The sequence below is a fragment of the Erythrolamprus reginae genome, chromosome 1, assembly GCF_031021105.1.
Source record: "Erythrolamprus reginae isolate rEryReg1 chromosome 1, rEryReg1.hap1, whole genome shotgun sequence".
Classification (NCBI taxonomy): Eukaryota; Metazoa; Chordata; class Lepidosauria; order Squamata; family Dipsadidae; genus Erythrolamprus; species Erythrolamprus reginae.
In genome coordinates, this window is record NC_091950.1 from 185,853,000 (window position 1) to 185,868,889 (window position 15,890).

At 43.3% G+C, this 15,890-nt stretch overlaps 1 protein-coding gene across 4 annotated transcripts in view; it reads right to left on the minus strand.

The window, feature by feature from the left end:
- The window catches only part of GRB14 (growth factor receptor bound protein 14), a 78,159-nt gene that overhangs the window by 43,598 nt on the left and 18,671 nt on the right, over positions 1–15,890 (minus strand). For all 4 annotated transcript variants that reach the window (XM_070731655.1, XM_070731658.1, XM_070731656.1 and 1 more), the window contains exon 3: positions 5,581–5,737. In XM_070731655.1, the coding sequence (XP_070587756.1) occupies positions 5,581–5,737 (157 nt within the window). The remainder of the gene's footprint in view (positions 1–5,580; positions 5,738–15,890) is intronic.

Here is a 15,890-nt window from a genome sequence, read left to right on the forward strand (position 1 = left end):
ACAGTGCTTCTGACCTCCGAAAGGGTCCAGTGCGTTGGATATAGATTCTCAGCGCTCTAATAAGATCCAGGGTGTGCCATCTAATTGCCAAGGGATGGTCTCGTTGGAGGCAGAAGGATGGTAGGACAATATCCTGAGTTCTGTGGAACATGGAACTGACCTTGGGTAAGAAGGTGGGGTCCAGTCGCAAGACTACCTTGTCCTGATGAAATTGACAAAGGTCCTGCCTGATTGAGAGGGCAGCCAACTCCGAAATGCGTCGTGCAGAGGTAATAGCCACCAGGAATGCTACCTTAAAGGATAGGTACCTGAGGGACGCCGATTTTAGGGGTTCGTATGGTGCCTGCGTGAGGGAATGGAGAACCCGTGGCAAATCCCATGATGGATACCTGTGGACCTTGGAAGGTCTGAGGTTGGCTATGCCCTTGAGGAATTCCTGAACTTCAGGGAAGGATCGGAGAGGCTGTCTGCGGGGACCCCCTAGGACAGATGAAATGGCTGCCAGATGACGCCGGAGGGTGCTGGTGGAAAGTCCTTTATGGAAGCCTTGCATAAGGAAGGAAATGATTCTGTGTATGGGGATGCACAGAGGAGAGAGACCTTCCTGTAGACACCACTGGTGAAACTTGGACCACGTGTGGTCGTAGATTCGATTGGTCGAACCCCTTCTGGCCTTTAAAATGACCTCCACTGAATCGGGGTCATGACCACGCAGTTCTAAGTCTCTCCTGATAACAGCCAGGCGGTGAGATGGAACCACTCCGGGTCTGGATGGAATGAGGCCCCCTGCCGCAGCATATCCCCCGAAACGGGGAGTCGCCAAGGGTCCTGGACGGACAGCTGTTGGAGATCCGCGAACCAGGGCCGGCGGGGCCAATGAGGGGCGATTAAGATTACTCGGGCCCTCTCGGTGAGGACCTTGTGAATCACGTCCGGGAGAATTGGAATTGGAGGAAATGCGTAGAGTAGGCCTGGAGGCCATGGACTCCGGAGGGCATTGATTGCTTCCGCTCCCGGGGATGGAAATCTGGAAAAGAAGCGAGGGAGTTGGGCGTTCGCATTGGTCGCGAAGAGATCCAGGATTGGTAGGCCGAATCTGAGGCTGATTTGATGGAACAGGTCTTGATGGAGGTTCCACTCTCCTGGGTCTATCGTTGCTCGAGATAGCCAATCCGCCTGGACGTTGAGGCTCCCCGAGATGTGGTCGGCTAGGAGCGACCGAAGATGTTTTTCCGCCCAAAGGCCTAACTTGAGGGCCTCCCTCATGAGGGCCTTGGATCTCGTGCCCCCCTGTCTGCAGATATGGCTTTTTGTGGCAATGTTGTCGGTGAGAATGAGAACGTGCCGGTTGGGAATGCGAGGAGAGAAATGCTTCAGAGCCAGGGAAACGGCTCTTAACTCTAGCCAATTGATTGGCCTGGAAGCTTCCTCCGGGGACCACGTGCCCTGGGCTATCATCCCCTGGGCGTGGGCGCCCCATCCCGATAGACTGGCATCTGTGGTGATGACAAATTGATCCGGGCACCTGAACGGGGATCCTTTGTCCATGGCCGGAGACTTCCACCACTTGAAGGATCTGCGAACACTTGGTGGGATGACAATGCGACGATTTGAGTTGCTGTGCCCCGATCTCTGAAAGGGTAATAGGAGCCACTGGAGTTCCCTAGCATGAAGGCGAGCCCAGGGAATGATGCCTATGCATGACACCATCTTCCCCAAAAGGGATGACAGAGTTACTATGGATACTGAAGAATTAGATAAAATGTTAGAAATTAACTCCCCTATACTGAGTTTTCTCTCGGGAGAGAGAAAAACCTGGGAGGATTCTGAATTAATAATGGATCCCAGGTGTAAGATGGATGTGGAAGGTTGGAGGTGACTTTTATCAAAGTTGATGGAAAATCCATGGTCCTGAAGGACTGACATGGTGACAGAAAGGTCTGTTTTCACTTTCTCTAGGGAGTTCCCATGAATCAAAATATCATCAAGATAACATAAAATGTGGATGGGAGACGCCCGGATATAGGCCGCTAGGGACCCCAAGAGCTTTGTAAAGACCCGAGGGGCCGAGGAAAGGCCAAATGGCATCGCCCTATACTGGAAATGCCTGCCTTGAAAGGAAAAACGTAAAAATTTTCTGTGGCATTTGGCTATAGGAATGTGGAGGTAGGCCTCAGTGAGGTCTAAGGAGACCATGAAATCTCCCGTGTGGATGGCGGCCAAAATAGAAGATAAGGAGTGCATCTTAAACTTCCTATATTTGATGAATAGGTTTAGCTTCTTTAAATCCAAAATAGCTCTCCAACCTCCGGAGGACTTTGGAACCATAAATAGGATGGAGTAAAAACCTAGGCCCTTCTGACCGGAAGGAACCGGTTGAATGGCTCTGATGGACAATAAATGAGAAATGGCCTCCTCCATACGGTTACAATCTGAGGAGGACCTGGGAGAAGGGCAGGAAATAAAACGTTTCGGGGGAGGAGAAATAAATTCTAAAAGAAGGCCTGTTTGAACAGTGTCAATGACCCAGGGGTCCTTGGAGGTGAGACGCCAATTAGAGGCGAAATGGGCTAGGCGACCCCCTATGGGAATTGAGGAAAGATTACCATCTAGGTTTTTTTGAAGCCCTGTTAGAGGACGCTCCCCTTTGGAAACGAAAACCTCTGCCCCTGGAGTTCCCACCTTGGGAACGAAAGCGGGGGGAATACTGACCTGGAGATCTCTGATAGGAAGCCGCTTGATCTTGCTGGCGCCCTGGGCGACGAAAGGACTGCGTTTTGGTAGCCTTTTTTGTGGTTGGACCCAAAACTTTCTTCTTGTCCGTGGTTTCCGTGAGGAGTGGATCCAGAAGATCACCGAAAAGAAGGTCGCGCTTTAAGGGTCCCTGGGATAACTGCCACTTCTGGCGTACTCCCGCTTGCCAAGGGCGAATCCATAGGAGTCTTCTTGCCGTTGTAGAAGCTGCAATAGACTTAGCAGAAAATCTAGTAGATTGCAAGGTGGCATCAGCCACGTACTGGGCAGCTGCAAAGACCTTGTTGAAGTCTTGTTGACCTCTCAAGTCATCGGGAGGAATATGCTGTTGAAGTTGACGAAGCCACAGCAGCATGGCTCTGGAGAAAAAGGAAGCTGCTGCAGAACTTTTAATGGCCCAGGAATCTGCGGTGAATCCTCTTTTGAGCATTTGTTCAATCCGCTTGTCCTCTGGGCGGAGGACTTCCTCCGCTTCGCCTGGCACAGCCGCTGCCGAGTGAAGGATCTTGACAGGTTCATCCGGTTTGGGAAAAGATAGAAGCTCTTCATAGGAAGAGGAAAGTTTGTACAACTTTCTGTCCTTGGTGGAGGGATTAAGGCCAGAGGCTGGGAAATCCCACTGTTTGAGTAAAGCATCTTTAAACAATTTAGGCATAGGAATTACCTCGTTATCCTCCTGTTCCTCTGTGAAGTAAGGTAAATTCTCCTCCGGGGGATCAGTGGAAGTGGAGGCTTGTTTCTCCTGGGCCGCTAATCCCGTAGAAATTCTAGCTTTGAGGAGGAGAGATTTGAATAATTGAGAAGGAAAAATAGTAATTGGAGAAGGAACCTTTATTTGGGATTCCTCATCATCTGAGAGGCCTTGAAAGGGATCCTCATCATCCTCCATATCCTCATATTCGTCCTGAGAGGAATCTGAATCATCCTGAATAGGAGCTCTAACCGCTGGGGAAGAACCCAAGTGGCGGGAGGGACGAGGAGGAGGAGGAGGTAAGGGAAGCTCATTGATGGTGGAGAGTTTGGCATCAATGGCCTTGGACAACACAGCAAAAATAGATTGGAACTCAGGAGGTAAAGTAGAAATATCAGCAGGAATGGCAGAAGAATCCCTAAAGGCCTGGGAGGTTCCTGGCTGGGGGGAATCTTCAATAATATCTGGTTCCTCTGGACCTATGCCCCATAGGTTAGGTTGGGGTCTGTCTAGGTTAGGCTCATCCAGAGATAACACAGGGACCCCAGAAGGAGGTAGACTAGAAGCCTCTGGGGGGTCTTGACTACTGAGTACTTGGGCCTGTACTTTCAAACGTTTTGCTGATTTGTCATGGATTCTTTGTAGGGCTAGGTCCCTTCTCTTCTCGGCCCTGGTGACCTTGGTCGAGGGGCGGGCCCCTGGAGAAGAGGAGGAAGAGGCCTGGGGGATACTAGTAATCTCATCGCCTGTAGGCCTGGCCTCTCTGGGACCTTTAGTTGTGCCTCTCTTGGGAAAAGTAGCCATAGTCTGACAATTAACAGAAGACAAGGCTGAGCCAATAACTGAATAATTAAGGAGAAGAATTTCAAGGACTTCCCAAGAGGAATGGATCCTGCTTCGAGGCCTCGAAGCTGCTGAGACTTGAGGGCAATCTGGGCAAACCCAGAGTTCGTGTCCCCAAATCCAGCGGGGCCAGCCTCCCTAAACTTTATAATTAAGTAAACCAAGGCACTCTGGTTGGAGGCTTAGCCGGTGGAGAATTAAGCCTGGGCGTCCCAAGGCCCGCTCCGGGATCCACGCGGTGGACTGAGGCCTACGCGGCTGGCAGGAGGCCAACACGAGAGGCCTAAATTTAAAAAGGGCGCGAAGGCCTTCGCGCCGAAAAATCGCTCCGTAATATTTCTTAAAGGGGAAGCGATCGACTAAGTCCAGGAGACTAGCAAGACGTCTCACTCCGCAGGAGGTATTTCTTAAGCCCTTTAATAATATACAATAATGAATCAATAAATCAATAAATCAATACTTGCACCAAGACCTCCAGGCCAAAGGATTAGAGGAATCCACAAGCGGCAGCGGGGATCGTACACGGCAAAACCGCCGGGGGAAAACGAAACCGCAACTTCTCCAAAGGAAAAAAGCCGAGCCACAAACGGCTGGCGCTATAGTGCAAGTAAATAATAATGGTAAAACAATTCTTACTACTTTTGAAGGAAAGGATCGAAGGGAAGGTGTTAGAATGTTGAACGAGCTATCACAATACAACCGCAGGATATGCGAACTGAGCGAATTCTGGGGAAGGGGCGGATCCGGCAAGCTTTTTTAACACTAGGCTCAGTTCCACCGGATTGGACATGAGCAACCCATGTGACTGCTGGACCCGCTCCTTCAGTACGGAGAACAAAACAAAGCTGTGTGAAAAGGCATGCGGGTTTTGTTTTTGTTTTGTTATTTGGGGGGCAGAGGCTTAGCAGACAAGAAACAAGATATGCAACATCTGAGCATGCACAGTGATATCACTACGGAAGCTCTGTCCTATAGTGGCATCATGATATAGACATGTAAAAGGAGGGATTTATACAGTGACATTACGGCAGGATGAGATTTACCACAAATTGTCCTGATTTGCTTTGGATTTGTTGCTAGGGAAGGATTTAGCTCATTTTACTACAATCTGGGCATCTGAGGATTAAGATCCTTGGTGTGAGCATATGTATTTGCAAGTAATTCCTACCACATTGTTTCCAACTGATACAAATGCCTCTAGCATTGTAGACTTACTCTCTGCCTCCTCAATTTTCCACTCCATTAGAGACACCCAACGAATATTGCTGCTTTTAAAAGCAAGTGATACTTACCAAGACCTAAATAAGTGAGACGTTCAAAGAGGGTCCAGCTATGATCATCAACGTAATGATTCTTTAGTATTAGCAACTGGCACAAATCTCGGGCCGTTATATCACTTGGTATTTCAAAAGCTCTGCTGGTTTCATCCTCGCTATAGACTTTAATTACCTATTAAAAAGAAGAAGAAGAAGAAAGACATAAAACATAGATTAATATGTAACACTACATGTTACCAACATTACCATGATTATGTTACTTGGTTTATGCTGATCTACTACCAAAAAAGGGGGAGGGAACAAAATAATAGTACAGGTACTGCTTGACTCATGACCACAATTGAGGCCAAAATTTCTGCTAAGTGAGAGAGTTAAATGCGTTTTGCCCCATTTTATGACCTGTCTTGCCACAGTTGTTAAGTGAATCACTGCAGCTGTTAAGTGGGCTTCCCCCTTGACTCTGCTTGTCAGAAAGTCACAAAAGATGAGATCCCATGAGCCTCGGATAGTGGAACTGTCATAAATATGAGTCAGTTGCCAAGTGTTTGAATTTGATCACATGTTGCAATGGTAGTAAGTATGAAAAATGGTCATAAGCCACTTTTTTCAGTGCCATTGTAACTTCGAATGGTCACTAAACAAACTCTTGCAAATTGTGGATTACCTGTATTTATTAATTGCATATTTATTTTATTTATTTATTTTGTCCAATACACAATGAGGGTTTTAGTGGGTATATATATATACACATAGTAAAATACATGATGAAGGTTATAGAGGAGATACTCATAGTACAAAATATCTAAGAAAGAATAGAAAAGAACATATATTAATAGAACGTATCAATGAAAGAATAGAAGAAGAGATATAGGACCAGAAGAAAGGTATAGGAGATATAGGAGAGCAATAGAACAGGGGACGAAAGGCACTCTAGTGCACTTGTACTCGCCCCTTACTGATCTCTTAGGAATCTGGATATGTCAACAGTAGATAATCTAAGGGTAAAGTGTTGGGGGTTTGGGGATGACACTATGGAGTCTGGTAATGAGTTCTATGCGTGAGGGCCCACACCCATAATTCAATGCCTGAGGAGGGCGAAAACAGCTTCTCCCAAACCCCAGAGACCCTCTGGAGGCCAGAAATGGCCTGTTTCCCAACTTCTGGTGGACCCAGTAGGCTAAAAATTCCCCCCTCATCCCCCCAGAGGCTCTCTAGAAGCAGAAAATGCTCTCCCAAGCCAAAAAATCAGCTGCCCAGCACACACATACACATTGGAGCGGAGCTAGGCCAACAGTTCACGTGCCCGCAGATATGGCTCCGCATGCCACCTGTGGCACCCATGCCATAGGTTCGCCACCACTGTTATAGTCTGTCTGTCTGTCTGTCTGTCTCTCTGCCTGCCTGCCTGCTTACCTATCTCTATCTATCTATCCATCCATCCATCCATCCATCCATCCATCCGTCTAACTGATTTAAATCTAATTAAAATGAATTGTAATTTAATTGTGCCCAAATTAGTAGCAACTGAGGAGGCTGCACGCTTTTGATTATATGGAGTTTTGTATTTCCTTTTATTAGTCACACACACTATGTGTGTGTGTGTGTGTGTGTGTGTCTATGTCTGTGTTCATACCCTCAATTAAAATTAAAATATTAGTTTCATTAGTAGGTAACAGTTTCAGGCCATAGGAAACCCCCCCCACCCACAATAAGAATTGTGCTGTATGTGATCCTCAATATCATTATCATACATTTAATAAATGTTTACAGCCAAAGCTCAGTGACAAAACACTTGCTTTGTATGCAAAGGATTCAAGATCCTTGGTATCTCCACTTAAAAAGGCTCTGGGTAGACTATGACTAATGAGATATTTTTCATTCATTCATTCATTTATTCATTTATTTATTTATTTTATTTATTTGATTTCTATGCCGCCCTTCTCCTGGGATTCAGGGCGTTTACAGCATGTAGAAATCTAACATTACACATTAAAATCCTCACAATTAAAAATTAATAACACATTCTTCCATCATCCATCACACATTCATTCATTGGGTGGGGCAAGGTATTAAAATTTCAATGGCCCCAGGCCTGTTGGCAGAGGTGGGTCTTTAAATGTTTACAGAAGGCAGTGAGACTGGGGGCAGTATGGATCTCCGAGAGAAGCGCATTCCATAGGGCCGGGGCCATCACAGAGAAGGCTCTTCCCGTAGGCCCCGCCAGATGACATTGTCTGGCTGATGGGACCTGGAGAAGGCCAACTCTCTGAGACCTGACTGGCCACTGGGATGTATGAGGCAGAAGATGGTCCCGTAAGAAATCTGGTCCCATGCCATGTAGAGCTTTATCAGTCATAACCAACACTTTGAATTGTGTTCAGAGACTAATCAGTAGCCAGTGGCAGTGTTCCCTCTAATTTTTTTGGGGGGTGGGCGGAAAAGTATAGTGTCTGAGCAGCAGTCCCTTCGGGACTGGGCGGCACAGAAATAATAAATAAATAAATAAATAAATAAATAAATAAATGAATGAATGAATGAATGAATGAATGAATGAATGAATGAATAAATAAATAAATAAATAAATAAATACTGTGTGTCTATAACAGTGAGCTCATAATAGGGCAACTCTATCAATATCAAAATGCCACTTAAATAGTTGGGCTAGTTTCAAACTAGATTTTGATTTTCTTTCTCTCTTCCTTACTCCCATTCTTTTTCTTTCTCTTTTCCTTCCTCTCTTTTTTCTGTTTCTCTCTCTTCCTCTCTTCCTCTCTTCCTCTCTCTCTCCTTCCCTCTCACTCTTTCCCTCTCGGCTTCTGGGCAGGTTTGGAAAACTCTGAGTTGATGATGATTTTTAAGTGAGCGATTGCTCACTGCTCAGCTTAGAGGGAACTATGGCCGGTGCAGCTCGTGGTGTGCTATAGAGACATGGGCATACCTCAGGAGGCTCATGATCGCCCTCGCGGCTGCATTCTGTACTCCAAACACTCTTCAAAGATGTAAGTATACAGATCGGGTGGCAGCAGATTAGTGGTCCCTGTGACTTGTGGGTGTGGGAAAGGAGAATTAATTGTAAAATGGAAGTAGAAATCCTGGGGAAATCAGATTCTGGTTTCCCCAGAGACGTGCCAAGATGGCTCTAAGAATAAATTGGAACATTGAAAATTAGAGTCCAAGTCTTTGCCTTGGATTCTACTTAGATGTTTATTGGAACACTGACAATCAGTTGCCCACTGGATGGCAACAAAGGGTTCCCTATATCTCCTTGCTGCCATCTAACAGTTGTTTTTGCAACCCATGTTAGATAACTCTACCCTATCATGATACATAAATATCCCTGTTATATTTAGTTTCATGCAGCCACAATGAATTATCAATAAAACTCACATTCTGTGAAGTTATTTAACCATAAATAACAATTGCCTAGGTTCACACTGCATTTTAGGCCAAACTAGGTATACCCTACAAGAGTTAAATTCATGTAACATATTAAGTCAAAATCAAACAACTACATGATTCAGCATCGTATATGACCCAGCCCACACTGGGACAGCATTGTGTGTAGTAAGCCAAGCCATGTTAAAATACTGTATGTAAAATATGGAAGATTTTAACTGACAATTGATCTTCTATTTATATGTGATTTTAAAATGATATATTTAAAGGAAGAAGGAGATTATGATCCCGCTATATAGAATGCTGGTGAGACCACATTTGGAATACTGTGTTCAGTTCTGGAGACCTCACCTACAAAAAGATATTGACAAAATTGAACGGGTCTAAAGATGGGCTACAAGAATGGTGGAAGGTCTTAAGCATAAAACGTATCAGGAAAGACTTAATGAACTCAATCTGTATAGTCTGGAGGACAGAAGGAAAAGGGAGGACATGATCGAAACATTTAAATATGTTAAAGGGTTAAATAAGGTTCAGGACAGAAGTGTTTTTAATAGGAAAGTGAACACAAGAACAAGGGGGCACAATCTGAAGTTAGTTGGGGGAAAGATCAAAAGCAACGTGAGAAAATATTTTACTGAAAGAGTAGTAGATCCTTGGAACAAACTTCCAGCAGACGTGGTTGGTAAATCCACAGTAACTGAATTTAAACATGCCTGGGATAAACATATATCCATCCTAAGATAAAATACAGAAAATAGTATAAGGGCAGACTAGATGGACCATGAGGTCTTTTTCTGCCGTCAGACTTCTATATATGATATGGCCGGGATATGATTTAATAGAAGATTTAAAAGTAAGGTTGAAATATCACAGTGAACTGTCTAGAACATTTTGTACATGCTTTTTAAGTTAAAAAAAGGATAACATGTGAAATTTAAGTTTATGGTATTTCTCGGGGGGAAAGTCCACAGAATTCCCAAGTATGCACAATTTATGTAGAGAACTGTCTCAAGAAAGGTAATAATTAAGTTACTGTCGAAGGTGAGACCAATTTCTCGCATGTAATTTCAACGCTGTACCACTCTGTCTCAATGCCTCTCCAAAGAATTGAAATATCCACCGAGGTAAGTGTTACTGCTTGCTAAAGTAACAGTTCAGTAAGTAGGCTAGCCGAGATCTGACAATCCAAAATCAGATTCTGATTTTCTGAAGGCTTAATTTATTTGAAAGAGGATTCAGCTGAAGAAATGAGAGTAGTAATTTTCTCAGCCACACTTATTCTTTTTTCCCACATGATCCCAAAGGTTTGTCTCGGGAAGAAAATGCGTGTCTGAACCCTGAAATGTTGGCAAATGAAGCAACAAGTCCTTGGTCCCTATTACAAATGTATTTCAAAGAAATGGAGATAGAAAGAGAAATCAAGCATTCAAGGGGGAGGTATGTTCTACTGAGAACCACCAAGCCATGAAGTTGTATAAATATTTTCACTTGTTGGCATTCATGCAACTGTGCAATCAGATACTCTAATATATATCTGATAGACCAACTTTATCATGAAATGTGGGAAGGTCATTGAAAGCGTTGCCTTGACAATAGAGAGAGCAAAAGCATTAAAATAACTACACACTGTGGTGTCTTTGCTTTTGAAGAAGGCACCTAATTCAGCAAAGGGATGTGACAGAAAAGATTACAAAATAGAGATCGGTCATGCAAAAAAAAAAAGTACATAAATATATCACGAGGTAATCTGAGGTTAGGAAAGAGATCTGAATTTTATTTAAACCTTAAAGCATTTTGTTCTGTGCAGAATTATTTTTAGCTATATGTGCCCAGTAGTTATTTAGGTCAAATCTGCACACCTCTTCATAACTGTAATGCAGTATATGGGCAGATTATTGTTATTCAAATATGCCTTTCGGATGTATTTGCAAGCTTCTCCAGCCTACAGTATACTTGACTTTAAAATCCGACCTATACAGTGGAACCCCGACATAAGAGCTGCTCTACTTAAGAGCAACTCGAGATAAGAGCTGGGAGGGGAGAGATATTTTTGTTCTACTTACAAGCCCAAATTCGAGATACAAGCGCCAAGGAGCTGTCTCCTGAAGCCAAACGCTAACTTCCGCGTTCGGCTTCAGGAGACAGCTGCGAAGCGGCGCGCGTGTTTTAAAAGGTTGCAGCCGGCCTGGGGGGCTCGGGGGGGTGCTTGCAGCTTTCTTTCTTGCTCTTTTTCTTTCTCTCTTTTACCTTCCCTTCCTCTATTTCTTCTTTTCTTTCTCCTTCCCACCTTCTTCCCTCCCTCCCTCCCTTCACTCATTCCTCTCTTACTCTCCCCTTTCATAAGTTTCCTTGCTTCCTTCCTCTGTTCCTGTCCCTTCCCCCTTTCTTTCTTTCTTTCTTTCTTTCTTTCTTTCTTTCTTTCTTGCTTTCTTTCTTGCTCTTTTTCTTTCTCTCTTTTACCTTCCCTTCCTCTATTTCTTCTTTTCTTTCTCCTTCCCACCTTCTTCCCTCCCTCCCTCCCTTCACTCATTCCTCTCTTACTCTCCCCTTTCATAAGTTTCCTTGCTTCCTTCCTCTGTTCCTGTCCCTTCCCTCTTTCCTTCCTTCCTTCCCACCCTCCGTCCATTCATTCACCCATTCCTCTCTTGATCGCTTAAAGCTGGTCCCTGGTGCAAAAAGGGTTGGGGACCTCTGTCCTACAGGATTGGGTGGCAGAGAAGTTGAACATATGTAAATTTAAAAGTTTAAGAAAGTTTACAAGTTAAGTGAAAGAAACTTCATTATTCATTTATATGTACATGTACATTTCTTCATTAAAAACATGTCTTTCTGCATAATTTAGACTAACTTTGTGAGTTTTTTGAGGGCTGGAACCAATTAAAATTATTTACATTAATTCCTATGGGGAAAAGTCGTTCGAGATAAGAGCTGCTCGACTTAAGAGCCCAGGTCCGGAACGAATTAAACTCGTATCTCGAGGTACCACTGTAATTAATATATCAGGGATGAGTTCTAACTCACCTTTCTGCCATTTTGCTTCCTCCTGCACCACATGGCCACACGTGCAGTGCCAAAAAAATAAAAATAAATGCCTCCCCAAAAGCTGAAAACAAAGTTCAAACAAATTCAAAACAAATTTAAAACAAAATCAATTTTTTTTAAAAGATGGTGGCACTCACAGTTCTGTGATGTCATTGTGATGTCACCAGCAGGTTGCTACCGGTTCAGACAAACCATCTGAACCGGGAGGAACCCACCTCTGAGATATATGCAACTATTATTCATCTACATACATAAACAGACATTATCTTCAAAGGCAGGAATTTTTTGTCTTACTCCTGATTTTTTTAAAAAAATAACTGTCTTCCCTTATCAAACTTCTTTGGCTGCCTTTCCCTTTGAATGGACTTCACCTCATTCCTATCTCATTTTATTCTGCTTGCTTCTCACTTATTGTGATGTCCTAACTCATCTTCCCCAACTCTCCAGGTATATGAACTTCCTCTCCCAGAATTAACAGAAAAAGGCCATGGTAGCTGAAAAGTTCTGAAAGTTAAAGCCCACAACCCAGAAGTGCCAGCTTGAAAAAGACTGACTTAGTAGTCCAGTTTCTCTTCTGAAAAACGGGATAAGACCCACTGTTTTGAAATGATATTTGACAGGTTTCTGATGTCTATGAAAGTACTAGGAGAAGCATAATATAAAATCAGAGCAATGGGAGAAACTTTGGGAAAGGAAATATAAATTTACGGCAGTGGTGGAATACAAAGAAACCCCTTACAAAATGTTTTATAGACTGCTCAAAAAAATAAAGGGAACACAACACAATATAACTCCAAGTAAATCAAATTTCTATGAAATCAAAGTGTCCACTTAGGAAGCAACACTGATTGACAATCAGTTTCACATGCTGTTGTGCACGTTCAACTTTATACAGAACATAGTATTCAATGAGAATATTTCATTCCTTCAGATCTAGGATCAATGTTCCCTGTAAGGTGCGCCTTGTGCTGTAGCACATTAAAAATTAAGCCTGGCACACGCTTTTCAAAGGCCACGCAGAGAGGGGTGGTGGAGGGGGGCAGCCCCCGCCTGCCGCCATGGCATTTCGCGCTTCCTCCTCCGCCTCCTCAGCGGCGGGTGCTCCCTCCAGCGGTGGCGGCGCTGCTGTTGCTGCTGCTTCTGGCTTGCAGATCCTGGCTGGAGGTTGACGGCCAGGCTGGGCAGGGAGCAGAGCCAGTGGAGACAAAGGGGCCTTGAAAGGCGGGAGTGGGGGGCAGGTTGCGAGGGGGGCAAGGCAGTGGACTCGGCCTGCACTGGGATGGAAGGGAGAGGCGGTGGCGGTGGATCTGCAGGACTTTGAGCTGGTATCAAGCCTCCTTCCCCGCCGTCACGCTGGGGGCTGCCCCCCGCCACCAAAGACAAGTAAGAGACAGTGGCCCGCATTGAGAGCATGGACCCCACCACCGTTGAACAGGTAGCAAGAGGGGGGTGAGAGAAAGAGAGAGAGACAAAGAGAAAGAGTGAGTGAGAGAGAGAGAAAGAAAGCAAGAGAGAGAGAGAGAGAGAGAGAGAAAGCAAGAGAGAGAGAAAGAGAGTGAGAGAAAGAGGAAAAGAAAGCAAGAGAGAGAGAGAGAAAAGGAGAGGAAGGAAGAGAGAAAGAGAGAAATGAGAGCAAAAAGGGGAGAAAAGAGAGAAATCAGAAAATGATTGAGGCAGAGAATGAGAGGAAAGAGAGAGAAACAAAAGAGAAAGACAAGTGGCTCTTGATTTAAAGCATATGGTAAAAAGCACCCATATCATTACAAAGTTCCTACTGTATATTATACTGCAATTGAGAAGTAAATGGATAGGAAGGTGCAAAGCTGTAAAATGATTCTAAATGGCATGTATTGGTTTGTTATATTTTGTTTTCTATTTTTTATATGTGTTTGTTTTTTATGTTGTTTTTTAAAGAGAAAACTGTTAAACAAAAACTATTTTTTAAAAAAAGAAAGTACTTGGAAAAGCATTTGAAAGATTCCTCCATAAATTTGTAGAGGGGTAAATTCTATTCTATGCATATAATGTGCATGGTATTCCTAGAGAGGGACTTTCACAAATAATTTCATGAAACTCATTCCCTCTGTTGTCTTATGTATCCATCTTTAAATCAGTTTCTAAGATTAGAGTGTTTGATCAGGACAATGTATTACTCATTGCCTATCAGTTCGATTACATTGTCTTCTGTAAGACACAGATATTTGCATATGTTGTTCCCAAATCTACCTTTCAAGGAATTTGAGATAAGAGCTGTAATCATATACCTCTTATCTAGCAATAATCTTTTTTTCCTCAGTAAATCATGGTGTTTTGGCTTAAATACAACATTAAGTCATGATGGGTGGGTTCACCAAGCCAAAGTATAAATCACATTATGATTTATTCTTATGCCTGACCCAGGTGATAAATGATATTTACTTTTGAATAGACATTAATAGACTACTCTATGAAGCATTCTAACTATTCTCCAGCACCTTATGAGCATATTTTCATAAGGAATATACTATTGCAAAAATAGCTCCCAAACTCCACACTTGACTAAATAGAAAATTTACTGATGCACCTTTTTCCTCCCTAAAAGTGGCTGATAATTAGGGTGTGTCTTATACTCTGGATGTAGCTTTCTCTCCCCCCTCCCACCAGCCCTAACTCTAACAATCTTCCCAGTTCTTACTTTGCAGGCTCTTTCATTGTTTCTCTCTGTGAAGAATGTTTTCCAAGCCTTAAGTCTTTGCAGGGTTTTTTTTCATTGCTCTACTTGCTCTGACTGCTTCTTTCTAGGTGCTAATGATGTTCCCAGCTCTTACCAGCTTGCAAGCTCTTTCATTGCTACTCTCTCTGAATAAGGATTTTTTTAATCAATAGGTTTCTTTCCAGGTGCTAACAATGTTCCCAGTTCTTACTGCTTGCAAAATCTTTCATTGTTTCTCTCTGCGAAGAAAGTTTTCCAAGCCCTAGGTCTTTGCAGGGTTTTTTCCATTGCTCTACTTGCCCCAACTGTTTCTTTCCAGGTGCTAATGATGTTCCCAGTTCTTACCAGCTTGCAAGCTCTTTCATTGTTACTCTCTCTGAATAAGGTTTTTTTAAAAAAAAAACCTTAACCAAGGGACAAAATAATGTGCTGAAGCTGACCAGACTAAGGATGCTAACCAGACTAAGGATGCTGCCTGGTAAGCAGATTCTTTTCTCTATTTTCCTCCTCAAAAACTAAGGTGTGTCTTATACTCCGAAAAATATGGTAAATGGATTATATTATATTAGTCAATTTATATATCAATGAATTTTACTAAATACTATTTAGCTATTCAGCGTGTCCAGTGAAAAGAATAATCCCAATATTCAAAGTTACCAAATCTTACAAATTCCAATAAATGGACCATTCATATTATTAAAAACTCATGCACACACAAACTGGATTATGTTGCAAGCTTTAAAAAAACTACATAATTTGTTTATCTCAATATTTTACTAATGTATGGATCCCATTACTTTGAAGCTTTTGGGAATAACAATATCTGTGGGCCATCCAATTGTCATAAAAACAGAATGTGCTTTTAGGTAGTACATAGTATTTTTTATGCAAAATGCAAATACTAGTGCAGTGGTACGTCTACCTAAGAACGCCGCTACTTAAGAACTTTTCTAGATAAGAACCGGGAGTTCAACCAGGTGTTTTTGCCTCTTCTTAAGAACCATTTTTTACTTAAGAACCCGAGGCCAGAAAAATTTCCAAGGAAATTTGAGAGCGGCACGAAGGCCTGGCCAGTTTCCTGTCATTCCCTTTAATCCTAGCCATCTCGGGCTTTTCTGGGCTGCCAGAGGAGCCTTTCGGTGGTGCTTAAGGAGGCCTTGGCAGTCCAGAGCGAACAAAGCCTTTTCCTTTT